Source organism: Catharus ustulatus, chromosome 5 (assembly GCF_009819885.2).
Source record: "Catharus ustulatus isolate bCatUst1 chromosome 5, bCatUst1.pri.v2, whole genome shotgun sequence".
Taxonomy (NCBI): domain Eukaryota; kingdom Metazoa; phylum Chordata; class Aves; order Passeriformes; family Turdidae; genus Catharus; species Catharus ustulatus.
In genome coordinates, this window is record NC_046225.1 from 4224587 (window position 1) to 4239232 (window position 14646).

The 14646-nt window shown below is 40.2% G+C and overlaps 1 protein-coding gene across 1 annotated transcript in view; it reads right to left on the minus strand.

The window, feature by feature from the left end:
- TRPC3 (transient receptor potential cation channel subfamily C member 3) overlaps positions 1 to 14646 on the minus strand; it is a 32051-nt gene that overhangs the window by 16243 nt on the left and 1162 nt on the right. The window contains exon 2 of the mRNA XM_033061083.2: positions 6029 to 6800. Coding sequence (XP_032916974.1) covers positions 6029 to 6800 — 772 coding nt within the window. The remainder of the gene's footprint in view (positions 1 to 6028; positions 6801 to 14646) is intronic.

Genomic DNA, 14646 nt, shown 5'->3' on the forward strand with positions numbered 1-14646 from the left:
GTGCCTGTCTTCTCAAAAATGTTTCCTTACTGCTTCTGCCCTCATAATTTTCTTACTTAATCTCTCTCTCTCCATTTTTTTTTTTTTCTCAAATCCTCACTTTTTCCTCCTAAGTAATTTTACCTCCTTGCACTGGCAGTTCTGCTAAATTTTCAACTTAGCATTTATATAATGGGACAGAGAAACTAATGTGCTCTCAGCAGCTTCAAATTATTTTGGGAAATGATGGGAAAAGAGGCTGCATAGGGTAAGTGCAAGAATCAGCTATCAGTTCCATAGGTCAGATTCAAAAATGAATCAAAGTGAAACATTACTGGAGACAAACAAATACTCCAAGAAGTTGTGTTATGACACAAGACTGACATCCCTGATACAGACTTGGAAACAACCAGTCCTAATCACAGACCTTAAACAGGATCCTGTTATTTCCTTTGGTCATAGAGGACAAATTAATTCAGTTGTCAGTGAAACAACAGGATGTAAAGGTTATTTTAGATTTGTTTTTGGTAGCCAAGGAGAACAGGACAGAAGAGCCAATTATAAAAATAATACTGGGATGTGTGATTAAATTCAGTGAAGGGATAAGCAAGCTTCTGTATGACCAAGATTTAGGACTTTGAAAAAGGCAAAGTCTCATAAAAAAGTGAATCAAGGGAGTGAAATATATTTGCTAGCATGGAAGTCTGAATGCAGATAGAGCTTTTATACATGAAATGTGATTAGATCTCAGACACCACAAAGATGAAAACCTTGCAAAAGAAGACTCCAGGATGGCTAAAGGAGGTATATTTAACAAAGGAGATGGCTGAGCAAAAACCATGAAAATCATCAGACACAGCTTAACATGAATTCAAGAGCATAAGAATGATAATTGACTTTTTTCTAACACTTTAAAGTAGCTGTAAATCTGCTTTCAAAGTGCATGGGATAATACACTTCCTGCAGTGATTTCAGTAATAATACAACATCACTAAAAGAGAAACAACATTCTTTCTCACCTGAATTTGCAGACACTTCTAACTTTCAAAAAAGAAGTATTTCTTTTACTATTCTTTGTATCTAACCTACAGTCTAAAGTGGCATTTTATTAAGGTTTAATAAAGTTTAGTTTAGATGGTTTTGTATTATTTAAGTCCTTTATGACAGAACCCAAATTTTTCCTTGTATGAATGAACATGGTCTGTCCAGTTGCAGGGTGAGGTTTCAATTACCAAGCGTTTTCTCATTCTTTTGCTAATTGTGAAGAAATAGAAGAAATAGTGGATTTCTAATAGTTAGGAAATAACAAGAGTTATTTCCATGCTTTGCATGTTTGCTTACCTTGTGAGTTACCCAGGTTTCTTCTAGTAGCAGTAGAGTAACAGTAGAAACATGAATGATGTGTTTCTTCATTGGTAGATAACACTGCTTATAAAAATTATGCTTATTGCCAGATAGGATGAATGATATAATGGATGAAGTTTTATTCTGCCAAATTTAAGGATTAAATACAGCCTACATTACTCACAAATGCTGTTATGAGAACTGAAAACCAGTATGTGCATTCTTAATATCTCACTCTGATACCTTACAGCAGGAAAACTTGTCAGATTTCCCTCTCCAGATCTTTATTTACCTACGTATTAGCAAATCAAATTTGTGCCAGTCTATCTGATTGCTTTACAGAATTAAGCAGACAAACAGTACCTGATTCTCAAACAACCTTCTACCTCTAGGGTGTTGTGTGAATATCAGGAATTTTAATCTATGGTCCCAGTTATCCAAATAATCTCTGCTCACTCCTGAGAACATACAAATGAAGCCACCAGATCAACACTAACAGTGACACAAACACTAAAAAACATCAGCCTACACCCTGCATTTCCCAGGTTCCACACATGACTCCAGCACATCCAGGACAACTGATGGCGACTGGAATTGCAAAGCTGTGTCTCACAAGCAGTTTCAGAGGACTCTGACACACATCAAAAGCTGGATCTCAGCCTGCCCAAATTTGTGTGTTCTGTTCTCACTCATTACATCAAGCATTGCCCTGTGAATTCCTCTGGAGTCCTGACAAAGAACGAATCGATTGCTCTGTGCGCAAAGAACGAGGCACACGAACAGAAAACCTTCAGCTGATTTCACACAAGATTTGTGACCACTGCAAAGGAAATTTATACTGAGCTATCACATGCAGTCAAACAGTGTTACAGGAGCCACAGTCCTGCAAGCACCAAGGTTCACAACTAATTCACAGTCATTTTACTGAATCATAAATCTATGTTATTATCTGGTAAAAGACCACTTTGAAATCACATATATGGTGAGTTTGCACATGTAACTGTATATGCAAATCAAGCACATAATTGCACTAATGGTTATGGATCTGGGCCCTGTCCTTTCAAAAGCTGGGCCTAAACCTAGTTGAAGCTTGAACACTTTTTGTTAGTTCAGCTGAGATAACACTATGTAAATTTACTTGGAACCCTGACAGATTCTGCTTTTAGATGCACGTCCACATCTTCTGTTGGTTCAGTAGGAGCTTTCAGCAAAACTGGGAACAGGGATTTATCCTATAGAAGCAGGACTGCAACCTTTTGGATCCTTTCCAGGGCAATTTCAGCTGGGAGAACTGAGCTTGCTTACACAGGACAGTGTTTAGTTGAAAGCTGGTATAAAGAGATAACCACAGGGGTTTTTAGCCACCTTGTCCTCTCTCTTCCTATGGTGACTCCAAAGGAAAGTTCTGACTTCCAGAAATCCTCCCTTCCCTGGGCAGTAACAGCTTTAAAGTTCTCAGGGAAGAGGGTGAATGTCAATTAACTTTAGTAACCCAACCCTGTCCTTCCCCAAGCCAAGCCGCAGTGGCCATGGTCTGCTAAAAATAGGAGAACAGGAAAACATAAAAATTTGGAATATTTGTATTGCAAAGTATTTTGTGGGCAGGAAAAGTTAATTCTCCAGCTATGTTAATGGTCACTTATTTACATTAAAACAAGATACAGTTCCAGTTTTTACGATTTGGGAGCATTCTTGACTGAGATCAAACTGAAATTCCTGATGTCAACTGAAATGCTGCAAGCAATCCCTGGAATTAGGAGACTAGGGACACAAGGAATACAAAGTAAAGTCAGAGAAATACTGTACTCCCTGCCCTGGCCATGAGAGAGTTGAATAGAATACATGGGAAGAAGAAAGTGGATACAAAGATCAAAAAGGAGTAAAAGTGTCAAGAAGAAATAAATACAGTAGATGAACAAGAGCAAAAGGATAAACAGCAGGCTGAAACAAGGATTTTACAAAGGGATTTAAGGAAGCTTGGAGATGAAAGGAGTAGAATGAAATGGCTTTTAGGACTCCAGTTTCCTCATCTGTTTTTATTATTTTTCAGTACTTTTTTTTTGGCTATGTGTCTTGCATCTTCCAAGAAAAATCAGGGCTCTGTGGTCCCTTTGAATCCTTTCTCCTTACTTCTATAAGGAAAACAAAACAAAACCCTAAAAATCAGTGTAATCAATCAGGTTTTCTTGAGGAACTGACTGCCATGAATGAATGGCCTAAGTCACCTTCCCACATTTCTAATTCACTTGTGCAAACCCTGGTTTGTGCATTAGAATTCCTTAGTGTAAATGATAAGCAAGAGAGGCAGACTGGATTTTGCATATGCAGTGGATGTTAGGTTCAATTTAACAAGCATTTACCAGGAAAACTGGCCCTCAGGTGTTTTTAAACAGGTTCAACCTATGCTCCTTCTCTGTGGGAAAACCACCCAGAACAGTATTTTCTGTAGGAGTGCTCTGCATCCTGGAAGCAGAACATGGACAGAAAACATTGTGGGCCTCAATATTCCATACATAATAAGAACAAATCACGATTTAAACAGATTTGTCCATTTTTTTGTTGTAAGACAGATGAAGTATTTTGCCCATTTTTCTCCACCCTGAAACAATTCTGCTCAGTGCTGTGCTACAGATAGAATTTGAGTGGAATTCCAGTGATGATCCTGAGAAGAGTGCAGCAGAAGTCTGCAGGAATGCAAATGCTGGATTAGAAGCTTTCTCCTCTGGGATGTGACAGAGCACACAAGTTATCAGCCAAACAGATTCAGATGACACATCTATAAGGAAGAAAGCACTGAAAAGGCAGTTACAGATTGGAGGGACCCCAGGAAAACACTCAGCTCTCCTATCAGGCTTGATGGAAACAGAAAGAAGAAAAAAGATGTGACGTCAATGAGGAGAGTAATTATTTCACTGGAATGTTTTGGCATTGATGAGAAGCTGGAATTTCCATGCCAGCAAGGAGTCAGGAACAATTTTTTACTCCAGGTGCCAAAACTGAATCATCTGATACACCTGGCAAGGTTAAGTAGCCATGTAAGTGCTATCCAAAAATACTGAAATCTGTAAAAACAGTGAATTTCTTGGGGTCTTATGCAGCCCAAAAAATAGCAGGGAATTACCATTTTAAAAACCAAAATAATTTTTAAAGCCCTGGTTTGAAATGAGAAGCTCAATCAAAAAACTTCACTTTTTTTCCTCTAAAATTTCAAGCTAGTTTTTTTTCCCTGATGAAATTTGTATGGATGGTATTAATACTTGTAAGATGGGAGTCTCCCATGAATTTCTATTTGCACTGTAATTTTTCTGTGCAGTTCTAATCATCTACATCCTTGTCTAACAAAACCACAATGCAGCTTGCCCTAATTTAGCTTTTGGTGGCAGGGTACCTTTTCATCTGAGGAAAAAGAAAAATCTTTCCCCACATAAATACATTGAGGAAGTATTCAATAAATTTGGAGGTTACACAATACACAGCATGGTATGAGTGAGTTCCTTCAGCAAAGAAAGGGGAGGAAGGGTTTAAGCTGAATTTTACACTTCATCAGTGTGTATTATAACACATTAATCCTTCTCACCATTGAAAATTTATTTTAAAATTCTCTTTTAACTCACTCAGCTGAACATGGACCTATTTTTTCTCAGGAGTTTTCTTCCTCTTTTGTTAAATTTCACTTCATCAATTTCTGCCTGTCTTTCTCCAGGTTGTTGTATATTCCCTGTGAGTAATCCACAGGGTAAGCAGTGCTTGCTGCTGTTTGGAGAGGTTAATGCATCTTTTGTCTCATTTTTGAAGATATTAAACAGACAAGTGACACCCAACACTGGCCTTGCAGAACCCCAATAAATTTGCTGTTGCCCCCAGAGACAATGCTGTGAATATCTCTACTCACTGAGAGCAATCTGTCATTCCCTAAGCCCAGCTTTTCTCATTACAAGCAGTCTACTGGGGTTTGATTTTTTTGTGGGGTTTGGCTGCAGGGGGAGAATGGGGGACAAGAGGAAAGGTGGCTGTTATGGTCCTTTAAAAGGTATCCAACTGAACTGAAAAATCATTAAAAAAAGCACTGGGCAGCAGTTAACTAAGCCATTAATTGCCTGAGGGAGAAGCTGAAATACATAAAGAAGTCAGGGCACTGACATACAAAATCAGATACAGCTGAAAACCAGGTAAGAGGACCAACATCTGTAAGCAGTCTAACAGCTGGATTGGAACACGTGACATTCCTAAAAGGTGCATCCAAAAAAATCCACTTTGGGTATTTTTAACACTTTGGAGACATCAGTCAAAATCAGTACAAATTACAAAGAGGGAATAAGGTCAGTGCTGCAGTACCCTCAAGAAAAGCAAAATGTTTCTGCTTTTTGCCCTTTTATTACTCAGCATTTGTAACTAAGAACAATCCTTATGTGCTGCAGCAAGCAGATTTGTTTTCCATCTGCTGCAAGGTTATCAGAACACGCACTTTTTCCAGTTTCCAATTTTACCAATTTTCTCTAAACACAGCAGGTGCAAAAGCAATTTCATTCCATTAAAAATTCCTTTTAAAGGCTTATGTATCAAGAATAAAAGAGACAGTAAAATGAGAGTGTTTGTAATTGAAAAAACAAAAGCACAGGGAATAATTTCAGCATCTAAGGACAACATGAAGTAGCAGCAACTTTAAAACAATAACAAAGACAGAGAAACACAAAAACACCTTTACCTTGAATTCTTTCTCAATGTTGGCCAACTTGGCAAGTTCATTGCTGAGTTCTAGAGCAGTGAGCACTGGATCTTCACTGGACAGGGACAGATAAGCCGGACTGGCCAGTCCTTTGTACGCGTTTATTCTCGACCTAGAGTGACTGAAAGAATCATGTTTTTGCTTCTCTGTACAGTCATTACATTTGCAGAAATAATCATGAGGTCTTTCTATCCTCGCTCCTTTCATCAACAGCATGTGCACGACTTCGTATTTTTGGCAGTGGGCAGCTAAAATGATGGGAGTGATGTCTGGAGAAAAGCGGGTACCGTCTTCGTCGTAGGAATAAAAATCATCATCCTGGAGCTCCTGCTCACAAGGGCTCAGAGTCAGTCGCTTATTTACTGAAAACCCAGGATGATTCAAAATTGCTTCCACTATCCTAATGTAACCCTTGCTGATTGCGAGCAGCAGGGCATCTCCAATCCGTGCCAAGTTCTCCTTTTTTAACAGAAGTTCTGTCACTTCCAAATGTTCGTTCCCCACAGCGAGCTGCAAGGCGTTTTGGCCCATGTAGTCAACGCAGTTGACATTCAGTGTCTTTGACTCCTCGAGCATTTTGCGCACCACGGGGATGTTGCCGTACTCGGCGGCGTCCAGGAAGCGCTCCTCCTCGGCCGTCAGGCTCGTGCCCCTGTTGTTGAACATGAAGGCTGGGCCCCTAATGGCCTGTCGCCTTCCCTTCTCCCTCATCATGGTCATACGCCTCAGGGATGGGCTCTCTTCGATGTACCTGAGGAGAAAACAAGGGAAAAGTAACAAATTTTCGCTGTGCTGGTAATTTGTAACTTCCAATCGTATTTTGTCCCTTGTCCTTTGCCCATTTGCTGACAAGCAGTATCCTCTACTGGGATAACTCTTGCTTGTCTGCAGTCTAAAGGCACTCACAGGCTCAGTGCCTTGGGCCATTGCTGTTCTCTTAGCATGGTCAGGACTTGTCAACATTTTTCACTTCTTTTAAGACATCACTCCTCTTCAGAAATCCCTCCCATAAACAAAATGAAAACACATCTACTATACTGCTTTCAGTAGGAATTAATATTATCCATCACAGGCTTTCAAGCTGATGGTATAAATAAGGCAATACTTAATCCTTACCATGTTGTAGATGACATAAAAGTGAGGTGAGAAAACACATTTTCTTCAGGATGTCTTGCCAAGCAACACATGACGAAGCCTGATCACAGCTTCTCGTGTTACTACTAGAAATGTTAAACCTGGAGGCTTTTGGAAAGCAATAGTATGTACACATTCAGCAGACTTTCTGCAACTAAACTGTCACAGGTTCCAGACACCATGAGTCCTCCTGTACAGACTGGGACCAGCTGTCACTCCAGTGGACTCCTGCAACACTGTGGATTGTGTTGGGCCTGTTTCTACATCACCCATTTTAGTCTGTGTATACATTCTTGTACCATAATAAAAAAAATGGGAAAGTCAAAGAGTTAGTGAATGAAAATTGGGATAACTTGCTTCACTAGAAAGAGGGAACCTGGGTGTAGGAAAGTGAGATGCTTTAAAGGAAAATGAGAACCAGGGAACCCGTGAACTCTCCACAGAAACCAGAAGAAAGAGGGAGGAAAGAGAAGGGTAACAGGTTAAAAGAATAGGTGAGCAAGCTGACTTGGTGAACACACAAACTGGAATTATGAACCAGTGAAGGTACTGGCTGAGAGGACAGGCATATTGGGGTGCTGAGCTGCATCTAGCAAGGCAAGGAAACAAGAGAGGGGTGAGGAGGTTCAGAGCAGTGAGACTGGATGGAAATTGCAAAGAAAAGGAATGAGAGGCTGAGCAGCAGACACTGACTAGCTGGAGAAAACAGCAGCAGGAGACAAGTGCCTGGCAAGGTCTGAAACAACAAAATGGACAGGATCAGACTGAAGTGGTCACAGCTGGGAGAACAGAGGCATTTGTGCCTGCCAGAGCAGAGGCCAGAGGCCTGAAGATGTACTCAGGATACCCTAACCTTCCTTCAGCACCATCTGCACATAAATACGAAACCAGTCAGCAATCTCCCTTGCCTTTTCCAGCTCAGTAGTGAGAAAGGCAGCCTCCAGCTGCTATCAGTTGATCCAGTAGCTCAAGGGATAGAGATCACTTGAGATGATTTGATGGGCATGGAGACACCAAGCGCTGCTGATAAACAATATGACTTAATAGAGGGTGTGCTTGGAATACATATAACACACTATATATATATATATAATGCAGAGGGATAAAGAAATCTTTTAAGTTCCAAATCTGTTTCTTAGGTTCCTCATATTTAGAAAAAGAATTGTTGGCTCCCATCTTACGGGAGCACTGTGAAAATTAAGTTTTTTCATTTTGCTGAAAGACACAGGAGTAAAAGGCCAGACAGAAAAACTGAAAAGGAAATTAATCCTACATGTTGCAGTAATAAGCAGACAGGACTCAGTTTCTTCATGCAGAAAAAGCCAATTCTTTACTCACAAAGCTCATATTTATAGGAAATATCACAAGGCACTGTGTTAGACCTAATTGGTTAACAACACACTGACACCCAGTTTATTGGTCTGTAAATGGCCAGGGTGTATGTCTGTCAAATTTCTCTATTTTTGGTTAGTTTACATATTTTGTTCACTGATTCCCATGGGACAGATTTCTTGTTTATTACAGGTGCAAACGGTTCTTGTACCAGAATAGTTTGTTGTGCTAACTGCTTTCATTCTTATGATTTTTCACATGGAAAGTTACAAGCTAACTCTTAGCTTTAACCTAAGCCTAAACCAGGTTTTATAAGACCTTTCTTTTATAGGATCTCTACCTGTGTGCAACATCTGCCCTCAGTGCTTTAGAAGAGATGTGAGTCCATGTAATGAATGCCAAGGGCAAACCAAAATATGAAACAGCCCTTTTTAAGTCAGTAAAAAGGACAGAACCAAGGGAAAAATGCCACACACACCTTTGGGCACTGCATGAAAGTGGACACAGCAGCACCTGCAGGGGCAGCTTTGAAAGGTAAATATCCAAACTGGTGCAGGTTCAAATCCACAGACAGAGGAACAGCCTCCTAAGTGCTGCTGGGGTTGTTTTTTGTGGGTGTGAGCTTTGCTCTGTTGATGCTGCACAAAATATGCCTGTTGCCATCACTGGATGGATGCAGCACTGGAGTTTTCATTGGGATAACTAATTCCATTCAGGTTGTAGGGATAGGCTGCCCTTCCAGCTATCTACATCAAAATATAAAATGTTAATCACTTTAAGGCAGCTACAAACATCCTAAAAGCCAGTCCAAGCCCTGAGCATTTCAGGGAACACAAACGGGCAGCTCGGTTGCACATCAAGCAAAGAAACTGTGAAACTCATTAGCAAGGGCAGGGCTCTCCTGGGATGAAGCATTTGATCTTTTTACCTTTTTATCTGTGGCTGGCATTTCTGGACTATCTGAAATAGCCTGAGTGGCACTGCAGTATAAGCAATGCTATAACCACAATTTACTTTTTGAAAGATGTGGCAGAACTGCTCTGGCAAACATAACATGATCCATTCTTTCATTTTTATTTTTATTTTTTTGCTTCTGTACCACTTTCCTTAAATCTATAAAAAAGGCTGCATAACAGAGAGGATTTGTAAGTCTGTTAAACACAGAATTTAATGTCTTAAACCTCAGGCATATTTCCCACTTAAGAGTAGTCAGAAATAAAGACTTGAGCCCAGAGTGCACACTGTGAACAGCCACAGCGTGCTGCTATCTTACTCCCCAACAAAATCAGAAGTAAAACCAGATATATTTTCTTCTTATAGTTTCTTTTTAAACAAGATCTTTTATGCTGTTACATTTCCACTTTTCCTCCCCATCCAAAATCACACAGGTGCAGAAATGTAGTGTTTATTGTAATGTTATAAAGAAAAAAAATTTACAGCTATTAAACATGTAACAAAGACAAAACAAATTGACCCATGCTGACTTCTTGCTTTAAGAGGACTCTAAACTGCCACTTTGAATCTCATTTATCTTTTATGAAGTCCACAATACAATTGTCCTTATATACTCAGTTTTATTTTTCAGCATATTTTGAAATATGACATTTATTTTCATTTTATCTACCTTCCTTTCAAAGCCCACTATCTGAGTGATCATTGAGGTGATTCATCTGACTTCCTCAGAGAGACACACATCCTTTCAACACTGTCCTTTCAAGAGTGGGTTCCTAATAAGGAAGACATCCTTAACTGTAAACCTTGTGACAGAAATGATGGCTCTGAAGTGACTGCAACACCTTCTCAAAATAAAGATGCACAATGCTTGGTATTTTAATGACTAAAATATTGTCAAAACATGCTCAAAATAATGAAAAGAAAAAAATCTTGTGCAGCTCCACAGGGCCATGAGGCTGTTGTGTTCATCCACACTTCTCCTCTCTTCCACTTTTCCCTCAGCAAATTCTAAGACCTTGAAGCCAGCATAGCTCTGGTCAGAATAATGCATTCAACAATCAGGTACAAGGTCTCCTATTTAATTTTCTGCTCTCCTTTTCTTATATCTAATATTTTTAGCTATCCCAAAGTATGAATAAAAGGCTTAGAATTTTAGTTTTAAGTGTTTGACCATTTTCAATATACTTTGTATGTATTATTTGCCATCTGAAATAATCAAACCAGCAAAATCTCAAGATGCATCTCTCAGCATCATTAAACTGGCTTAAAAATATGATTAAAATAGAACTAAATGTGCATTAATTACTTGTGTTCTATTTCCAAAGCCTTTAAAGTTCAGACACTCAGCCTTGTCTCTGTAGGGTGCTGACAACCTACATTTAAAAAGAGGGAAGGAGAGATGGGAATCATTTCTCCTCTTCCCAACTATTCCAAATAGCTGAAAGAACAAACACACAAAAATATTAAAATATTTCTAGAATGCACAGAAAAAAAACCCACAAAAGAACCAAGCAAGGAAAATGCAAAGAAGGATGGAACTGGAGATCAGCCATGCTAACTGAAGCACACCTGTCCCACCACATCTGGACATGTTTCACTTGGCCTTGAGCCTGCAGTAGCTAAGGAGCTGTTTTGAGGAACTGAAAAACTTCATGGAAAGAAGGAAGAACTTCAGGAACTGCACACAAACCTTCAGAATCACTCACTCATCAGCTCTGCTTTGCAGCAGAACTCCCACACAATGAGGCCAAGGCTCCTGAAGGAGCACATCACCTTTCAAGACTTTTACCTCATATTAAGTATCACAAGCTGTCAGACAGAGCAATGTTATGTGCACTCTGAACAATTAATTGGCTCATTACAAAAACCTATCCTACACTATAACATGCTTATGCTTACCTCAAACATTTTAATCTAAAATGTATGACCTTCATATGGGAAATAAAAAATTATTAAAAAAGAGATTTTTCCACTGAACAATCAATGCCCACTTGTCTCCTGTTTTCTGCACACATCACATTTACCACGACCTTACATTGCATCATATCCTTGCCTGGTCAGACTTATTCCTACAAGGAATGTACAAGACATTTGAGCAGCACAGCAACTGCAAAGGGCTGGAAAAAGCACAATCCCTCTGCTACTACCATGGGCTGTTTCAATTACAGATTTCTACTCTGTTACTCTACCTATCCCTGTTCATGTTCAATCTGGAACTGCAGCAGAACAGAAATGTGGGATGAAGAGTTGACCTGAGAATTCCTTTTTCCTTATCCCACTCGTTATCTACAGCAACCCAAAGGATTTATAGTTTTGTTTCTAAGTCTACTTTTTAACACTGCAAGCAGCACAAGGAATTTTAAAAGAAAGGAGGGTATCTGGAGAAACAGAGATTTCATCCTGGGCCTTCCCAGATCCATAGAGCAATTTGTGCTGAAGAACAGGCTGTTACTCTCCCTGAACTACCACATGCAATAAAAGATGGCATCAACAATTTACAAGCAGTTTACCCCCCTGCTGAACTACAATACATTAGTGATCCTGATTCCCTTCTAGCCCTAAAGGAAATGCAGGCCAGTGGTAACAGACAGATCTGATAAGTACATCGTGCCAACAGCGTTTAGAGGCAACAACACCGGAGTCATCCGAGCAGGAGATGCAGATTGTGCCTCTTGTTCTGCCAAAAGTCACCTCTGAGGTCCCAGTTTTAAAATTAAAGACTGGTAATTGCCTTACAGAAGTGCTCAAACATGCACATACATCAGAGCACAGTGCTGTAGCTAATGACTCCTGAGACCTCTCAAACTAAGCGATCTCAAGTGTTTTATTTGTTCTGTCACAGAAAAAAACAGCTCTTCCACGTGAGGAAGGTGTTCCCGGCTCTGAGCAGGGCCACAAGCAGTGCTGGAGGGGCAATTCCCAATCCTCACTGCCTCTCCCCAAAGGAAGGCTTTCCCATCTCTCCAAGCTCTGCTACAGCCATGTGTGAGAATGGGCCAGTGGGAAATTTGTTTCTTCACCACTAGAACCAGTGTCTCCTTCATGCATGTTAGCTAATGTTCCAAAAAATTTGGCAGTCCCTGCACCAAATCCAAATCACATTAAATGAGAGCTTCCTTTTCCCTTCTGTGAGCTACTGCCTGGGCTTTCCAGAAGAGGGAGGCTAATTCAGCTGAACAGCAGAACATAAATCAGGCCAGCTGCAAGATCTGACTGAGGTCTATACTCTCCCACTGGTCTGAAACGACACAATCCATCATCCAAAATGCCCTCATGTCATCTCACAGAAGTTCTGGCTCCAAACTGGAAAGATTTAGTCCAAAAAAATGGAAAAAAAAATTACAGTGAGATATCAGGAGGAGGTGTGCATGAACTTAAGGGATGGAACAAACTCCTGCCCCATGAAACTATGCAGAGCTTTTTCTGACCATTACCCTTCACTAATTCCTCAAGGGAAAATACCAACCATCTGAACTCCTGTGGGAAAAAAAGGACTATATACTGATGGCAGGAGGGCATCCATACACACACAGAACAAGGCAAACATCTCACCAGGAAAGAACCAAGTTAACAGGGCTGTACCAATAAAGAATTTTAAAGCTCCTTTGAAACTTGGTCCTTTCTTTGTGTTCTGCCAGTCAGAAAACCTCACTGTGATTTTCAGAGAAGTCAGGTATCTGATGCCTACTACATTTAATTTACAGGGTTTATCCACCTTTTTCCCACTGGGGCATACAGTACCCTGTGAAACAAGTATTACATCCAGTCTGCAACCATAGTGGGAACCCGAGGTTAATTACTTTTTTTTCCAGCAATATTTGGCACAGGAGGGAGCCAGCTGTACACTGACAAGCACCTTGCACAGGCTACTGCTTTCAGAGATCTCAAAACCACCTTGCCTACTTCACATCTTCCTGCCTCTTTCTCCTCACACCTTGCACTGAATATTTAGGCTACAAATCCTTCCAGCCAAGGATTCTCACTCTGTGCCTGCTAAAGCCTGACATGTGTCAATCTGAGCACATCAGCAGCAAGCTGATGCTCATCTTTCTCTCGTTAACATGCACAGTGATTTCAGGCATTAGCACCAAACACAGAGTGTTACTCCAGGAGAAAAATCCCACTGCTACGCCAAGGATGACCACAGGGAAAATACATTTCTGTGTCTTTGCCTCTATGCCCCAATAGTTCAATCCACACCAACCACATTAATCCATGTCAGCCCTTTGTCAGTCCATTGGGCTCACAGATTCCCAGGATATCAAGAATTATCTACCAGGGAGCAATTCCAGGAGACAGAGCTCACTCCAGGCTCACACACTGATAGCTGCGCAAACTGAACTCCAGTTTGATCCCCCTCTGGGGTAGTACCCATTTCTTAAACATGGGAATATGCCAACCTTTCTGGAAGGACACTTGGGACCCAGAAATTGAGAACTCATAGCTTATAATTCATCTGAGCCAGCTTGAACTGTCTAAAAATAATGTGTCCAAGTCTCTTTTTATGGCAGATAAAGACAGGCACCTCCAAAAAAGAAGATAAATGACTAGGCTGCCTTTCCCACTGCTATTTCCTCTCCCATTCCATCATCTACATGGGAGTCTAGACAAGTAACTCAAGCACAACTAACTTTCTGACAGCTGAAGACAAAGTGCAAACTGCTGGGCACAGGGTATTTGTGAAGAATTTCTGCACAGGGATGGTAAGCCCCACTTTTATTTGTGGTTATCCCATTCTAAGCACTACCCTAATTATTTCTGTATTTTACAGCTGTCTCTGGGGTGATTTTAATTATGGCTTCTACAAATGCTGAATATCTTATCTTAAAACTCAGTGTTTGCTATCTGGTAATTAAAATATTTAATTAAGAACTAAACGTTGTTCTGAAAATATAAAATAGTCAAGCAATCCTCTGAGGTTAAGTCTACCTAAACTGCAGCATGTTATAAAAATTAGTGAATAATTCATGGACAACCTACATTTTGCAAGTCGAGGAGAAGAAAGTTAACATCCCTACTAGTAAAATTGAATGCATTTATCTTGCAGTAAGTCTGGTAGCATGGGCAGCACCTTTTTATACATCTAGATAGACAAATGTTTATGATTGCATCTTTGAAAAGAAAGTGAAATTTTGGAAGAGCACATCCAAACAGGATAAGGTGCATCTCCAGAGGTA